Source organism: Amblyomma maculatum, chromosome 3 (assembly GCF_055883805.1).
Source record: "Amblyomma maculatum isolate TAMU_Amacu chromosome 3, ASM5588380v1, whole genome shotgun sequence".
In the NCBI taxonomy this organism is placed as follows: domain Eukaryota; kingdom Metazoa; phylum Arthropoda; class Arachnida; order Ixodida; family Ixodidae; genus Amblyomma; species Amblyomma maculatum.
In genome coordinates, this window is record NC_139346.1 from 166,511,269 (window position 1) to 166,528,220 (window position 16,952).

At 45.4% G+C, this 16,952-nt stretch overlaps 1 protein-coding gene across 1 annotated transcript; it reads right to left on the reverse strand.

Moving 5' to 3' along the window:
* Positions 1 to 8,088: 8,088 nt before the first annotated feature.
* Positions 8,089 to 12,762, reverse strand: LOC146196765 (cholinesterase 1-like). The gene is made up of 3 exons (XM_084597072.1): positions 12,683 to 12,762; positions 11,044 to 11,346; positions 8,089 to 9,256 (listed from the first exon to the last, which is right to left on the reverse strand). The coding sequence occupies exons 1-3, from the start codon at positions 12,760 to 12,762 to the stop codon at positions 8,089 to 8,091; spliced, it is 1,551 nt and encodes a 516-aa protein (XP_084453198.1).
* Positions 12,763 to 16,952: the final 4,190 nt, after the last annotated feature.

A 16,952-nucleotide genomic window follows, 5' to 3' on the forward strand; every position in this document is an offset into this window, starting at 1 on the left:
TCTTGTCTTTTCTTGTGTGTGCTGTACACAAACTAACTACAGTAAAACCTCGTTAATTCGAACTCTGCTTATTTGAAATTCCACGTAATTTGAAGGTTTTCAGCGGTTCCAACATTTTCTATGAAAATTTTGCTGGATAAATTGAACAGTCAGCGCACCTCAACTCGGTTAATTCGTCGGTTCTGACTGTTGCCTCAGTGATTTGTGCTATGCGGCGCGCACCTCGGAGGCTAGAATCAGTTTTCAGAAATGCCGCTGTGCCACTAGCACCACTAGGTCTTTCCGTGTTTCCATTGTACCTTTGTCTACCCTTTGCGTTGCGGTCGTCGCACGGTCTGGTCTCGTCGTCTTCACCGCATTTCGCCTAGAAGCAAGTAAAGGGCGATCTGATTCAGCGTTGTTTCAAGCACGCTGGGTTTTCTAAGTGGGAAGATGCCGGTTTGCCCGATGAAGAAAGTGATGGTTGCAATGACTTGTCTTATACTGATAGTACATTAGACAATGAAGGGAAAGCACTCTGTATGCACATGAATGACATCACTGAAGACGGCGGCGGCTGCAAATTCATAGACTACATGAATGCTGAATGTAATGTGCAAATGTGCACATGAATGACATTTCTGAAGATGACGGCGGCTGCAATTTCATGGACTACATGAATGTAGAATGTGATGTGCAAATGACTTATGCGGACTTCGAAAGTGAGATCGCTGAAAGAGGACATTCCGACGATGATGATCCTGATGCTGAACCCGCCCGTGCACCGGCTTTAACTGCGGTCGTAGAGTCACTAAACGTTGTGCGCAGTTTTGTGGAGTGGAGGGGTGGTAACGGTGATATGCTATGCATTATTAGTCAACTGGAGGACATGACTTACGGTGCTGCGAACTACCGCGCCAAGCAGTCTCTCATCGATGACTACTTCAAGTGAACATCTAAATAAAAGGGCTGTATTGATGCATCAAGGTATCGTGCAATTATTTTTCATTTTTTGTCCGTGTTTGATAATTAGAAACCCCGGGTAATTCTAAGGTTTTTTTGTGGTCCCGAGGACTTCGAATTAACGAGGTTTTACTGTAATTTGTAAAAGACATCGCCTCCAGGTCCGTTTCTCCGTATTTTACTTTGCCATGCGAGTGGCTTCACTGGCCGTCAGTCAGAACCAGGTGGAATGTCGAACGCAACAGCTAGCATATGGCATATACACATGGTGCTATTACAGGAACCACAGCAGCATATGGCACTTTGTATTACAGACAAACTTCGCAAGTATTCTGTTTTACATGTAATATTCTTTTTTGCTAGTAAAACCACCCATAATTGCTAGCCACCTTACGCCCCCACTGTTCACTTGTACATAGCAAGTGCAACTGTAGGATACAACTTAAGTCCACAGTTCTTCATGACAGAAAGTAGTCCTCTGTAAAAACTTTTCTCGCTACATAAATAAAAAGCTAATCATTGACCAAATTAAGAGCTCAAGAATGTTGATCATGGCTTGTTAATAATAATAATAATATAATTGGTTCACAGGAAGGAAAAGGCGCAGTATCGGTCTCACTTGTTTCTGTTTTTGTGGACACCTGAACCCCATCGTAAGGGAAGGGAGGAAGGCTGGGAGTGAAAGTGGAAAGAGAGAAATAGGAATCATAGTGGAGGGCTCCAGAGTAATTTCGACCACCTGGGGATCTTTAACGTGCGCAGACATCGCACAGCACACGGACGCCTCTTCGTTTCGCCTCCATTGAAACGCAGCCGCCGCGGTCGGGATCGAACCCGGGTACTCTAGCACAATACTATATCGAATATTAGCTTCATTCACTGGTCAGTAGAGTGATGGAGATGCCGTGTACTAGAGCACTGCACCGGCCCGATTTTCTGGTCTTGGCCTGGTCCACGCCCACTGTTTGAAGCCCAAGCCCAGCCCGGCACACACCAAAGGCTATCGTTGAATAGCCAGCTGCCTGCTGAGCTACCAACTGAGTGTCTTCCAGCGGCTCATATGAGGCTCGAAATGTGGAGTTCTTAGCGATAACAGCACCTTCTGCTAGGTCAAACAGTGTATGGTCACTGGTATTGTATACTTTAGCAGGCACATGCTTGTGGAAACAAGCCGGATGTCATGTGTTACAGCACTCCATAAGACCTTCACTGTAAAGTGCGCTGCTGGGTTTCCCACTTTTTCTTTTTAGCTTTCTTGGCTAGCATCATTGAACAGCATCAGGCATGTGCGTCCAGAGTTACTAAATCATTGAGTGGTGCTGATTAAACTCTGTCTACAAATTAGCTTTAGCTCTCATTCGGCGTCAACAAAAGTAATAGTAGTGGTTTAGTCATAAGCCACTAGACAGAATTTAGCGGTGGGATTCCTTTATTTCTGAAAGAAGCCATGCACAGCTAGCCTCAGCCTGGTCTGGGCCCACCACTTCAAGCCTGGGCCCAGACCAGGCCCGCAAAGTCGAGGCTAAGGCTGGCCTGGGCTCAGCAAAACAGCAATTTTCCAATCATCGGGCTTTAAGGTTGGCCAAGCCCGTGCAATGCTCTACTGTGAATCATAGATAAGTGGATTTATTGAAAGGAAAGGCAAAGAGGTTGGCCGAAATTATTAAAATCTGGCCTGCTCTACACTGGGGAAGGGGAGAAGAAAGAAGATCATGATGGGTGACAATGTGGGAGAAGGCGTATGAAATATATTACATGCACGGGATCTTGCTTTACAAGTGCGAATCAAGTCCGGTGGTGCACAAAAAACTGAAAAGAGCCCGCATTGCTTGGACACCCTTCCCCTTGTCTTGCCAAATGCCCAGCAGCACCTCCGTGGCCACAGCACATGGCCCACAGTTTAAACTGTATTTTACTGTAACACCTTGAAATCCTTTCCGTGTTGGCTTCTCTCATTAGCAATATAATGCATAACACTAAGCATGTTGTTCAGATCTCCTATGCTTGTCTTTAGGAGTAATTTGCACTAGTGCACATCATGACAAACACATGCACATTGTTAATATTGCCAAGATGTGCTCCCAGTTTTAGAGCAGGCAGCGAGCAAGGCTGCTTCTGCATTTAGCAAATTTAAAAGTTAATATGCTTGTAACTTTAGCTTAAATAAATTGCATGCTTACAGCTGCTGCAATTGACAATTTGTAGGTTGTCAGTTTGAATTTGACTATATGTAGGTTGTCAGTTTGAGGCTTGCTGCCATTTTGATTTATTCTTTTCCAGTCGGACATGTTATTGCAAGAGACAAGCTGGTATCAAGACAGTTTAATGTTAGTTTCTTGCTGGCCATAGCACCTCATTTTAGCATTTAGATTACACCTCTATGTCATTCAAACAATGTTTTTATTGAATAAAGATTCATAGAATATGGTTACAGAGCATGGAAGGTTAGATTGCATTTTAATTCTTCCTTAATTTCTTCGCGTACCCATCGTAAACGACGCAATAGGTCCATCCATCAGCACTTCAATTTATTAGTATATTTGAGACTTCAGAAAAGAAAGCTTTATTTCTTCCAATAGGCTAAATCAGCTGTAACATAAATTCAGTTTGGGCAAATCATACAGTAATACCTCATTGATAAATATGACAAAAAATGCCAAAGAAACTTATTATCCAGGAAAACGTATGATCCGAGCTGCGTCTAATACGTAATAAAAAAATGAATTGCAGAATGAGGTACAAAGACATTTAGAAGTGTAGATTGGCATCTATAGACATTTTTAGCTCTCGCAGAATTCAGTTCGTATTTCGAGTGGGACAGCAGACAGATCTGGTTCGCAGGAGTGACGAGCCGGGATCGCTTTCTTATTGTTTCAGGATGCTTCACCCCCTTGAACCAGTGACATGTGGAGAAGCCATCGTATCGTGCTCATGTTGCTTCCCCACGTCCCGGCCGGCTCATATGCAAGCGAATACAGTAAAAGCTCACTAATTTGAACTTCTCGGGCACGGGGAAGAAAAGTTCAAATTATCGAATGGCCTCGAAAAAAACTGACAACCATTTGCATTACGGTAAATGTACCGTACATGGAGAAAGGAAAACTATGGAAAGATCGTAGTAATAAAAAATAAAAGTGAGTAAATTGGTCTTTACGTGATTAGACCACGTGATAGCGTACGTGCGATATCTACTACCGCTGCGTATCGCGCATGCGTGAATCGAAGCTACGCGGGGTTTGCCGCGCGCGCAGCATCGGGGAGCCACAGGGCCACAGCCATGCGCCCGCGCCAAGGCAGACGCCCGCATTAAAACATGGCGACATCAAAACATAGGGACAGACTGGGAGAGCGAGAAAACGGGGGAGGGAACAGCTTCCTCGGCGCTTGGCTTGCGAAGGTTGGCCGCGTGACGTCACGCTCTCTCCTTAGTTTTCTTACCTCCATGGTACCGTATTTACTCAACTAATGACCCCCTCTCATAGTGAACCTACCCCCCACTTTTACCACTGAGAATCTGAAAGGAAGGAAAAAAAAAAAAAAAAACCTTTTTTAGCCTTATGTTATTTTTCGGCGGTTTTTGGGGCGTCTTCAGAGGTGTCTCCTTGTTGCATTCCCAGGAGTCTCCTCCGTTGACCTCGTCCACTTCTAGCCAATGGCCGGTTGCCCTCGCTCCAGGGCTCCGCTAGGCTCTAGCCACTGCCGCCCGTTGAGCTCGCTGTACCAGACCTTGCTGGTCTTCGCAGCGGTCGCTGGATAGCAGAGTCTCCCATTGCTCCGCACTCGGGTTTCTTATTTTGGGGACCACGTCTATGTTTTGACAGGCCCATGTCAGAAGAAAATGTGTTCGTTAGAATGTCCATCGCTTTCGCGCCGTCACCGTCGCATTTCACCGCCCATTTCTTGGCATTGCGCCAAGATTCTGCGCTGCGATAACATCACGGTGTGCTTACCTCTTCACGCTATCTCCATCCTGTATCAAGGAGGAGGAAGCGGAGCAGCGGGAGGAGGGGAGGCAACTTGGCAGAATGCCAGCGCTCGTATGATTGTGCAGGCCTTGTTTTCCCTTTATCGTGTCCCACTTGAGGTGGGTGCCACCCATTGCCCCACAATCATTGGAAGTGCAAACGCCTTTTGAAGCGAACGCTGCTTAAAGCCGGTGTCATAATCTCGACTGACCGTCGAAAAAAAAGAAAAAAAAAAAAAACGTTCCGCGTAATGATTTGCTTTTTGTTTGGAAACTCGTAGCGTCTTTCCGACGTCATAGCCTTTCACGGGCGTTGGCTGGGACCGCGCCGACAGAAATACTTATTAGTATTTCCTAATTAACAGGGTTCGAATTAACGAGTATTTAGCTTCAAGCTTCGAAGGTTGCGCGGAAGAGAAGAGCAGGCAGCCACGGGTGCCGCGCCGGTCTTGGCGCACTTTCGAATTAACGAGCTTTCACTGTAGTTGTAGTTATCGAATTGTTAGTCTCTATGCCGCTAAGACATCGCAAAAGCAGCCACCGCGTTATTACTCATGAAGTCATGTTTCCGCAAGAACAGGCGCCTCGCATGTCAGCTCGTGTTGGCTCGTTGGCTTTCTTTGATGCTTCGCACCGTCGTACCTAGGCACTGCAGGAAAGCAACTGTGGCGGTCGATCGCCGCTGATCAGTTTAGTCGCGAGAGCTCGATAGCATATTTCCGATTGATCACAAAACGTATTATACTAGTTTGTCGAAATTTCGAACGCAGTAACCGGGAAATAATAGTATTCTCAGAACGTATTAACCGGGAGAAAAATAGTGTAACTCTATGGCTTTTACTGCCGCGATTTTGAACGTGTGAAACGAGAAATCGTTTGAACCGGGCACATATCAATGAGGTTCTATTGTAGTTGAAATCAAAAAAATTTATTTCTCTAATAGTTTCTTTCATCAAGAAATGGCATGCAGATATTGTAGCTGAGTTGAATGCTGCGATGTAGTCAGCACTCTGAGAGCAATTAGTGGCATTGTTTGAGGCAATGCAATTGAGTTCTACAGACTTGCATTTGAGAAACAGAAAATTGCATATCACAGCATTATGTTGAAAATAATTTGTATTAATAAGAATGGCACAATGAGGGCTGCTATTGCAAGAACAGTTTTTTTCTGTCAAAAATAGCCAGAATGTTTTTAGTTTTTATTAGTATGAAGTTGTATTGAACCATTCAAATGTATTGCAGTAATTTGCATGAAATGAACAAAAAGGCATATGTTGAGCTAACATCTTGCAAGGACAGCATAAGAATGAACTGTGAAATGCAGGTTCTTTGAAAACAGTCGTACTCAATATGGTTTCCTTCTCAAAAGCCACAGTGACAACCAATCAGTTATTCACAATAATAATGGTAGCATATGTGAAAGACTATGCTGCAGAATGCACCGGATATTGATTTGTCTATTTTTGCATAAATAAATTAATTAATAAAGGAGCAGGAGGATACTGTGTCATGCGTGCTGCCGTCGAAACTCCATTTCTCTTCTGCTCGCATTAAATCTCATTCCATAGATGCTCCAGAAATAGTCGTGCACCCGGCGTCCAACCTTGCAGCGCTCTTGGTGGGATTGCGCAGGGGCACCATCAGGCAGGTGCACGGTGTAACGTGAAGCATTTGTGTATGGTTCCCAATGCTGTCCGCCTGGCAAAGTCGGTGCTTTCCTGCAACGATGCAAGCAGCAAAGCAAAAGCCATATATGAGCTATCTAGATAGCTCTAAATATTAGGGTAAGTTTGCAGTAACAACGCTGCTGTTGTCAAAGTTAAGCAAGATCACATCGAAGGTGTCAGCAGTAGTCACCATAAGAGTTGCGATGTAGTTTTAAGCCGTGTTTAGCTGTGTACTGGCTGTTTGAGCAGCCATTATCAGAAAAAGTTACCCCTGTATGTAGATAAATATATAGTTGTTGATGGTGATGATGGATTTTAATGGCGAAAGGGCGTCTCAGGCCAAAGAGCGCCAAACACAAGGTGAACGGTGTACTCAAGTTGGTGTATTATGCTGGTTGTGAGGTTTCATGAAGAGATAAATAACAGTGGTTTATAGGGCTTAAAAATTAATCCGCTCTGTAAAATCACTAAAAACAGTGGTGTATAGGATCTAAAATTCATTCGCGATGTATAATGAGCTGTGCAAAAATTAAGAAAAAAAAAGTATATCTACATGCTTTAACAGATCTCATTCGTCTTCTCAAGGAGGAACGGGCTGAGACCCACGTCGATGGGAAATTTTATGTAAAAAGCCTACTTTAGATAGGAGTTTGAGGACATGTTTTAGAGGAAACGTTGGGTTGTCAAGAAAAATGGATGGGTGGGCAGGTATTTGGTTAGTGTACAATGAGGGAAAATGATGCCTCCTTTCTGGTTCGAGTTGTACTAGATTCACACTGACAATCCTGAATTTGATGTTTAAAATCTAAATTAGTCTGCTTCTATGCTCGATGTTCACAGACCATTGCGCCTCTTGACGATGAGAGAGAAAAGACGGCAAGGGGTGCCCGACAACTTGTGTACATTTCTTGATTGGCCAGCAGTGTACGCTCATCCTTTTTGCTTCCGAAAGACATGGAGATGCGATGCAGCGTAAGACGAATAGGTTGGTGCCTCAGTGGTCATATAATGAGACATCTTCAGCCAGAAGCAGCTCCACTGTTGGCCGAAAGGCACTCGACAGGAGAAATAATGGGTGGCGAAATTGGGTAGATTTGTTTGCGTGTCACAGCCAACGAAAATCTACTTTATCCGTTTCACAGCCAAGAGTTCCACAGCTATTCAAAAAGCAGCTGCTTGGTTTCATAGGTGTGTGAATCATTTATCTATACGAGGTGTCTGCTCTACCGAAAATACTCTACCTTGCAAAGACAGTATAGCTCAATTGCAAAAGACAGATTTTGAGTGCGGCCTTTTTTTAAAAGACTTGCGATGAATCCCGACAACTTCTAAGAAGCACTTCTATACAAACTTACTACGAGCCTAAACAATTTCAACGGACTTTACACATCGGGCAGTCATGTAATCTATGCCCTCCTGCTCAACCCAACATAGTGTGTAGATTCCTCAGAGGCAGGGTTCTGCCATTGGTTCATCTTGTATCCACAATATCCTTTCAAAAGGTATGTGAGTGACTTACCCTGACTTTACGAAGCGTGCTATTTGCGAAGCAGACAGGATAAAACTGTGCGTGTTGTTAGTCGTTCCCACGAAGTGGTAAACCGAGCCGATCCCCAACGTTGCCACTGCGTCGGCGAACTGCATCATCGGACAGCGGAACACCAAGTCTCCGAAGAATTCCTTGAGGGCAGCGTATGTATTATCAGTAATAGACCCATAATGCACCCTTATCTCTTCAATAAGTTGAGGCAAGTAGTCTTCGAATTCCTTCGTGATTTCCTTGACAAAAAACACGAGAAGTTTGGTGAGGATACGCATCTCGTCATTTTCGCCGGTACCGTCTTCTATGTTGAGGAGTGGCAGCAAGTGGCGCTGGAATAGCACCTCGGCCGAATGCCTGTCAACACCGCAGAGAACATCCACTCCGTCCAGGCTGGTCTCGTCCACGAGCTTCTCGGGAGGGAAGGTCAAGGGCTTCTGGTCGAAGCTCGGCACGAACCAGATCTCGTCGATCGCCTTGGAGTAGCTCAGAAGAGTCGCTTCCGAGTATGACCGCTGCAGGTAAAGCGAGGCGACGTCACCCGCGTGCACGTGACATCCGAGCAGTCGACAGAGTCGTAGTGCCCTCTGTTCGCCCACGTGGCGATCGTTGCGGGGCATCAGAGAGAACAGCGACATGTCCTGGAGTACCGCCCTTTTGAAGAAGCCCCGGCCGAGACTCCTGAGCGCCAGGGAGAGCATGGCGGCGCCGGAGCCCTGTCCCAGGGCGACCATAGAGTCGGCATCACCACCAAATTCAGCCGCGTTCTGCTTGATCCATCGCAACGCCAGGATCAGGTCGAAGAGGCCCACGTTTCCAGGAATTCCCTGGCTGCCTGTGTTGAGGAAGCCCAAGAGACCCATTCGGTGGCTTGGGACGACGACGACGACGTCTTCGCTGGCGGCGAGTTCTTTCCAGGCGGGAGACAGCGCAAACCGCGTCGTGCGAAACCAATCCTGGACGAGAGCCACTATGACTGTCTTGTTGCCTTTCTCCATGTGCCGACAGGTCGGGGGAGTCCAGATATTTATATGGAGGCAATCTGTTGATGATGGAGCGCCCAGATCTCCCACTTGGATGCACGGCAGAGCAAGGGAAGAGGCGTCCACATAGCCGTCGTCAAAGCGGCTTTGAGGTTCGGCCCTTGAAGAGAGTAAAAGGAACAATTTGCGCCTCCGTAGTCCGCTAACACTTACAAAGGATTAATTTTACGGCCTTAAGTAACTTAAACTCCACTTTAGGAACTGGTGTTCTAGTAGAGTATACTGATTACTCTACTTTTTGTAACAGCCGTTTTCTCCTCCAAAATTGCTTCAAGAGTGAAACGCCTCCTTCTGAAAAGAGCAGAACTGACAGTGCGTTCTCTCTACGTGCACTTGTATACTTCATATGAGGAGGCTATTATAGCTGTCGTCATTTCGGCGGAACAATTATATGTCTTCTGAGCGAAGCTCTTCACCGGCTTGCATGTGCCAACGTTTACTGAACAGTGCCAACTGTAATGCGCAATGATGTGTAAATTATACTGTCCACTGGAACTGGAGTTCGCAAATGTACGCCAGAATGCGTGGGACTGTGGGACTAAGAATTTAGAACATGCATACACGTTCGAAAGCCATGACGGTCATTCTATCAGTGGCCAACATGAACGAGCGTCATTGCTTTTTAACGGCTGTAGTCAAAAGGTGGTGCGCCCGGTTCAGGACGGAAACTTCAGCGCTGTGATTTCCTGCTCGGCTGCAGCTTTATTTTAAACGTGTTATTATGAAGGGAATAAATTCACTCCCGCATAAAGCGTGCGCTGCACTCATGTTTTGGAAGTGCGGCTATTCAAGAAAAAAGTAAACTATGGGACATCGCAAGCAACTTTATAGGACATGGCCGTTTCCTTTACAAGCTAGAGTGCATTCGCGATGACGATACAGCAGATTTCGGCCGCATTCTTTCATATTGTATTCAGACAAAATCATGGAAAGTGGAATAAATGAATAAACTCGGTACCAACATAGTAAACAGGAAGCCAGAAATAATAAAAAGACGGGACCCATACAAATACTCGCGAATATGACCAAAGAAATAATTAAAAATTCTATGACTAATTTTGTCTAGACTACCGAAGTAGACACTATAACACCGAAAAAATGAAGATTTAGTGAGCAGGAGAACAAGAACACCCTCTCTGAGAAACCTACGGAAAGAATTGGAAATGAAGGCTCTAAAAGACAAAGGAACACCCAAAAAATCAAAACATACGATCCTGATGCGCGGGCGCGCCCCCAGCTGCGCTCGATAATTCAATTCAGTTTTATTTCCAGTTTTTGCTGGAAGGGTTTCTTGGTAAAAGCTGCTAGAGCAGCTTGACTGTAGGTCCAAGAAACCGTTACAATTAAAGCATGCGTATAAAGCAAGCGTGACAACAAAATGCAACCATGAATGTATGGCGGTAGACTGCCTCCTCTTTTCGCCCTTTCCCTACCCCTTTCGTCCTTTCATTTATTTTGAAATGTAAATTTTATTCGGCTTTTAGCCCACTTTTTTCTTTTATAATTAGCCCTCCCTACCGCGCGATACATCAGCTGTGAGGGAGACGTCTTCTCAAACGTTGTCTTCGTAACTGTGCATATAGCTCTATGGGACAAGTATTACCGTGTAAGAAGCCTTTAGAATCACAGGATCAGCCCACTCGAATATCGAAAACATCGTCTAGAAAAAAAGATTTGTCCACGTGCATAGGTTAGCGCATAATACTTCGCAATGAAACTTTCATTGTCCATATGGCTCGGAACGCGACCTTCGGCGCTTCGCAAGGCGAGTGGCGCGTTTAGCCGAAATATCTTTTGCGCGCTGCAAACATTTTGTAACGGATGCAATGCGTATGTATATTTTTGCCGATCCTTCACCCTGGGGCACCTTCAAGCCCATACACATACCTAATGAACTGACCAATGTATGTTGCATACGGGACGCCCATAAAAGCTCGCACGGTCAAGTTTTTGCCGACATTCAAGCTCCGTCCACGTATGACGCCGTGGGCGGTGAACAGGATGGTCTGGTCGTCGGGCGTCAAGCAGCCTGTGGCGGGGTCTGGCGTCGGTGACGACCACGTCATAGCCTCGGTAGTTCTCATTTGAAGCTCGGGGGACGCCTGACGGCGCAGCATCAGCAACACACCGACCAGGACCAGCACGGTGGCGGAGAAACCCAACGTGATCACGATGCCCAAGGCTGTGGCGCTGAACGAAAAACAAGAGCCACAATTGAGCCATTTCCAGCAAACTAGAGATAAAATCTAGACATAACGTATTGTTATATAGAGAGTTCATGACAATAGGCCCCAGTCCAAGAATATGACCTCCAAATATCGGAACGGGGAAAACTCCGGCTTTTCCTCAGGACTTTCGCACCTTCATGACGCAGCAGGATCTCTGCCACGTGAATCAGAAGCAAACTCAGTGCTCTGGAGACTTGTGACCAAAGCTAACACATCCATGTGTGCTGCGACTGCACTGTAGCATCCATATTATCAGCAATGGTGACGCTGCTATTTACCTTTCGCTCTGTCCTCCACGATGTTGCAAGAATAATAAGGCCAGTCGAATCTGCAGTCCGCATTAAAGTGACCTAGTTTATTGCGGTCGTCCTGGACGTTACGGGATGTTGGCATAAACTAAGTGTTGAGTCTACTATACTTACATCGTTTTAGTATGACCACTAGCTGCATATACCACTATATGGCGTCACCGCTTTTCCCAGAAACAGTGTGCACTTGTAACACCGTGTCTTTAAAGCCAGCCTTGGACCAAAGCGGAGAGCGGCCCAAATTAACAGCGTCTGGTCTTTCAAAGTACGATATAGTTATCTACGCTGCCAAAGAATGAAATTCGCAGCAGTGAAGTAGAATACAGAGAGGTTTCCTCAAATAAAGGTTAATGCTTAAAACTTTGGTGGGCTGTAAACTCATGCCTAATTTAAGTTGCACGTTGTCGAAAAGAAATGCAGAAAACGGGGATTAGTGCTGCTGGAAATGGGACGACAGGTAACAGCTAACATGTACTAAAAAGTAAGGCACTGGCGCTTAAAAGAATACTTAAGCTGCAAGGTGTATGTTGAAGTACACCAGAAAAATTGAGCAAATCAAATTCTCTTTAGCAGAAACAGGATATTCCAGTCCAGGGGCATATGCCCCTATATGGTAGGGGTTCGGTGTCGGAACAACCCCCTAAACTTTCCGAGCGCTGCATGCCTCCTTCGACGCCTTCGGCCACAATTTTTTCCGCCATTTTTTTTTTTTTCCCGCCGGCGGCATATAACGATTTCAGGCTACGCCACTCCAATCCTATGACTGTCCCTGCTTATCGTATCGCTTAACTGTGCGCTCTTCTCGTGACATCGTTCCGTGCGTAATTGACATGTATGACACCTGGAGGAATCACAATCACCATTACTTGTACAAACGCGAATAAAATGGAAATAGACCATGCTTTATATAGGCTCTGCTACGGTCAATCACTGATCAGTATACACGCTCTTTCACGCGGCTCATTTGTACTGAAAACTGCAATGCCTTACACGGTGGGCTCTGGTGAAAGTGCCGTTGGTTCTTTGGCTCTGGCGTAAGGGGCGTCGGCGACGTCCGGAGGCACCTCCATGGTCGAATTAACCACCCTCCTTTTTTTCTCCTTACTCTTCTTCTTCTGCGCACGCGGGTGGGGCGCGTGTCCTCGGCAACACAATAGTGGCCAGAACAGTCAGAGAAAGATATGATTATCTAGGGACTACATTTTCCGTTAATTTTAATAAGCCGTCATTACTCGGTCAAAATGATATATAATCAGACGTATCCCCTGTGAAGACGAAGGATATATGTGCCTAGCACTGATCTCCACTAGGGTTTTATGCTAGGGTTTTACAGGGTTTTTAGTGGAGTGTTGTCACTGTCTTTACACGTGTGAAGCCATTAATTAATAAACCCTTAATTTTACAGTTATATGTGTAACCGCGATAGTGTTATGAGAATGGCAATTCGTTGCCAAACTGCACAGGTTTTGAACTCGGCGTCACCATAGAGCCTACTTCACACGTTTAAAATGTTGATCGCTTAGCAATACATGATTACAAAACTGAACGTACTCGCGCATGTGATCGCCCACAACTTTTCGAGGTATTATTTTATAATCCATTAACTTTGCGCTGTCGAAGAGAAGAAGTGCGCTAAAACTGCGTCCGAGTTCAGGTACCCCCTAGTGGCAATCAGTGGTGCCTAGTTTTGCATCTCAATGGTGCAGTGCTCACCTGGCTGTATACTTCCGTTTTGCCAGCGGTGCAGTACTCCAATTCTGTTTTCGCATCTCGGCTCTTCTCTGCTTTTTAAGCGGCGATTATGATCCAGTTACATCCTACAATATAACATAAAATGCAAAACATAGCCAGGGCAAATGATGTGCTCGTGTTAAGAGACGTTGAAAAAGAGACTAGAATATTTATCAAGAGTAAGATGATTAATGGTCACTGTCGTTATACCCATGAAGCCATTAATTAATAAACCCTTAATTTTACAGTTACATGTGCGACCGCTATAGTGTTATGAGAATGGAAATTCGTTGCCAAACTGCACAGGTTTTGAACTCGGCGTCAGCATAGAGCCTACTTTACACGTTTAAAATGTTGATCGCTTAGCAATACACGATTACAAAACTGAACGTACTCGTGCATTTGATCGCCCACAACTTTTACAGGTATTATTTTATAATCCATTAACTTCGCACTGTGGAACAAAAGTGCGCTACAACTGCGTCCGAGTTCAGGTCTCGCAAGCGTAGTCGGCTAGGTTGAGATATGGGAAACCTAATCATGACACATCTCATAGCGAAGTCCGTTGCAAATAAAAGTGTCGATTATTCGATGTATTGGTACCCCGCCGGGGTGGCGCAGTGGTTACGGCGCTCGACTACTGTTCCCAAAGATGCGGGATCGAATCCCGGCCTCGGCGGCCGCTTTTCGATGGGGGCGAAAAGCAAGGCGCCTGTGTGCTGTGCGATGTCAGTGCACGTTAAAGAACCCCAGGTGGTCGAAATTTCCGGAGTCCTCCACTACGGCGTCTCTCATAGCCTGAGTTGCTTTGGGACGTTAAACCCCACAAACCAACCAATTCGATGTATTGAAAGGGTGTAATTAAAAGTGAGCAATATGTTACAGGCACTCACATGCTGACCTGCCTTCTCCTCAAGTTGACTTCATTCATCATGAGCGAGTTGTAGCAACCGCAAAAATATTCATTTTAATGCACAGCGCGGCTACCAAGCAACAGGGAAATATATCACTGCTGTGGAGTTCACCACCCCGCAACTATCTACTGCCAACGCTAAAATAATCTGGGGTGTGAGATTTAGCATAATCTGATTTTTTTTTTTTTTCAGTACTAGCAGCTCATGCGTGTTCTGCCCTTGCAGAAGCAAACTTGCTAGACGGCTCGCACAAAAAGGCAGCCTTTACCATAGACAAAGGTCAAAAGTTTAGCAATGTTTTTTTTTTTATTTTTATTTTTTATTATTTTTTTTTTTTTACTGTTAGCTGAACTGCGTTCATTTGCGAGTTTCGTGTTATTCCGTGTTATTCCTGAACCTAGTACCTCATGTATTCCACAGGTAGCGCCACGTACTCGTGCGCCGGTTGTTTCATATCGCGCTATGCAGCAAACATCGTCGTCGTCATCGTCGTGTCCAGGCACGAGAGCTCTGCGCATCGCCGCAGTCGATCACGCCTCGTGTAAAACTGCAACACGCTTTCGCGCTGTGCAGTAAACACCTTCGTCTTTATCAAATTTCAACTTTATCAAAACACCTTCGTCTTTATCAGAACAATCGCGCTGTGCGCCGCTTCTTCATTTATCCTAAAGGTACGTCATACATATATGACACCTCACTAAATACAAATACGCTGCCGTGCCAGACGGGCTGCCGAGACCATCAAACAACGAGAAGCTGCAGACTATCCCGTCGCCGAGAAGCTTACCAAATGCGGAAGCGAGGCAAGGTCGAAGCGGCAGCAGCGACTGCTGCTGCGGCCGATGGCTAACGTTTGTGAATCCTAACTGGTTCAAGATGCAGAGCCAAAGCTAATTCTTTGATGAAGATCAGTTATTTTCTATTCTCAACTGTGCTATTCCGTGTCGTCAGTCTTCCCGAAAACAACCAGGCAGAACGTTTAAGAGCAAGTTAACATTAGGTCATCGCCTTGTCTCTCAACTCTCAACTTGCACGATACGGCGATGAGTCTAGGAGTTCCTACAGTGGCTAGTTGATCGATATAAACGTCATTTCATTACGGGATAGCTAATAAATGTGCTCACCTGCTAAGCAGTGGCGATGTCCCCCACTACGTGGTGTGGCAATAGGTGGTACGACCGTACGACAGTGTGTCATGTTACGTAGGTGGCTTTCGCATGTGCGAAAATTCTCGCTTTTTCGCCCGAAAGAGGTCATAAAGTTTCTTTTTGTTAACATTGCATCACTGTCAAAGCCAACACGTGCCATATACAGCCAACGATTACTAAGCTCACGTGTCAGGCCTCACTAGAATCTTCATGGCCAGCACGTATGAAAGCAGTTGTTGTCACAACGAAAAAGTGTATTTATTTCGTTAGATATACAACACGTACAACTAATATATACATACACACTTTGAGTCAAAGCAGCACTGGCATTCTTATTACGAGTATTCACGAGAGCAGTTCACGTTTATATATTAATGTATTTTCATTTTGTGTTTCGTCTATACCAACGATGCAAATGCATGGAGTCAAATATCTTCAGCATCACAAAGATTTTTCAGCCCATCGCTGTATGTATAGACTGCCATTCACGGAGAAGGAAAACAATTGGGCGTAATTGCTTGAGGGGCTTTATGCTGTGCTCTGATAAAATCGTATACAGGACATAGATATTCGTTTAAGTCCAAAAGGTGTTCTATTCTCGAGAACGGTTATATATAGGTCACAGTTTTGGTTCCTAGAAAAAGCCATTTTTGGACATGCTCAGCAGATGAACATATCTTCGTATGTCGAAAAGTTCTTTAAACTCCGAGGACAAACTTTTGTCCTCTTCTTGGACAAGTTCAACAAGAGTGATTGGCCGACGATGACAGTACTCGGTAATGCGAAATGCGAGCGCACCTGCTGAGGTATTTCTACCATTGGCGATCGACCGCACTGACTGGGGAAAAGCTTTAGTGCGAGATTTGACCATGCTCCGCACAGGAAGCATGACAAATTCTGGCACTCTCGCCCTCCTCCATTCTCATTGCGCTCTCACCTACCTTCTCCCCCGCTTTGCTGATCATCTGCGTCCATAGCCTCCTTCTATCCTTCCTCATCCCTCTCTCTTTGGTGTCGCCGTAATTTTACCCACCGCACCTCCACTGCGCTCCGCATTCGTTCTCTTCCATCCTCCACTGCGATCTTGGCTCGCTTTGTCGGATACGCAACCGAGGCTAACGCCGCGTTAAACCAGGCAATGGGCGGCTAAAGTCTGGGGTCTAGTTTTTGGAAAAAAAGAATGTCCTATATCGATAGAGTGTCTGATCATACTGCCCGCTTTCTCCCAAAAACGGAGTTTTTAAACTAAGGAAAAGACAAAACAAACAAAATAGAAGTGTCGCCATCACCGACCGATTTCGCAAGTAAAATACGTGCGTCCACACCAATATTTTTTTCCTTCGGGGTTTGCAGAGCCGACGTTACACCGCCATTTCACGTCAATGCGATTCCACCCTTTAAGTTACCGACATGACCAATTTGTATCAACTGGCTATAGGGTTATTGAAGCCAATTTTGCCACTACAA

What these genes read in the sequence shown, in the direction of transcription:
- LOC146196765 (XM_084597072.1), bottom strand. Translation starts at nt 12,762, where the DNA reads ATGGAGGTGCCTCCGGACGTCGCCGACGCCCCTTACGCCAGAGCCAAA. An exon ending in CTTTCACCAGAGCCCACCGT is followed by an intron (nt 11,347 to 12,682) that starts GTAAGGCATTGC and finishes TTTTTCGTTCAG; the next exon opens with CGCCACAGCCTTGGGCATCG. An exon ending in TACATTGGTCAGTTCATTAG is followed by an intron (nt 9,257 to 11,043) that starts GTATGTGTATGG and finishes ACTCTCTTCAAG; the next exon opens with GGCCGAACCTCAAAGCCGCT.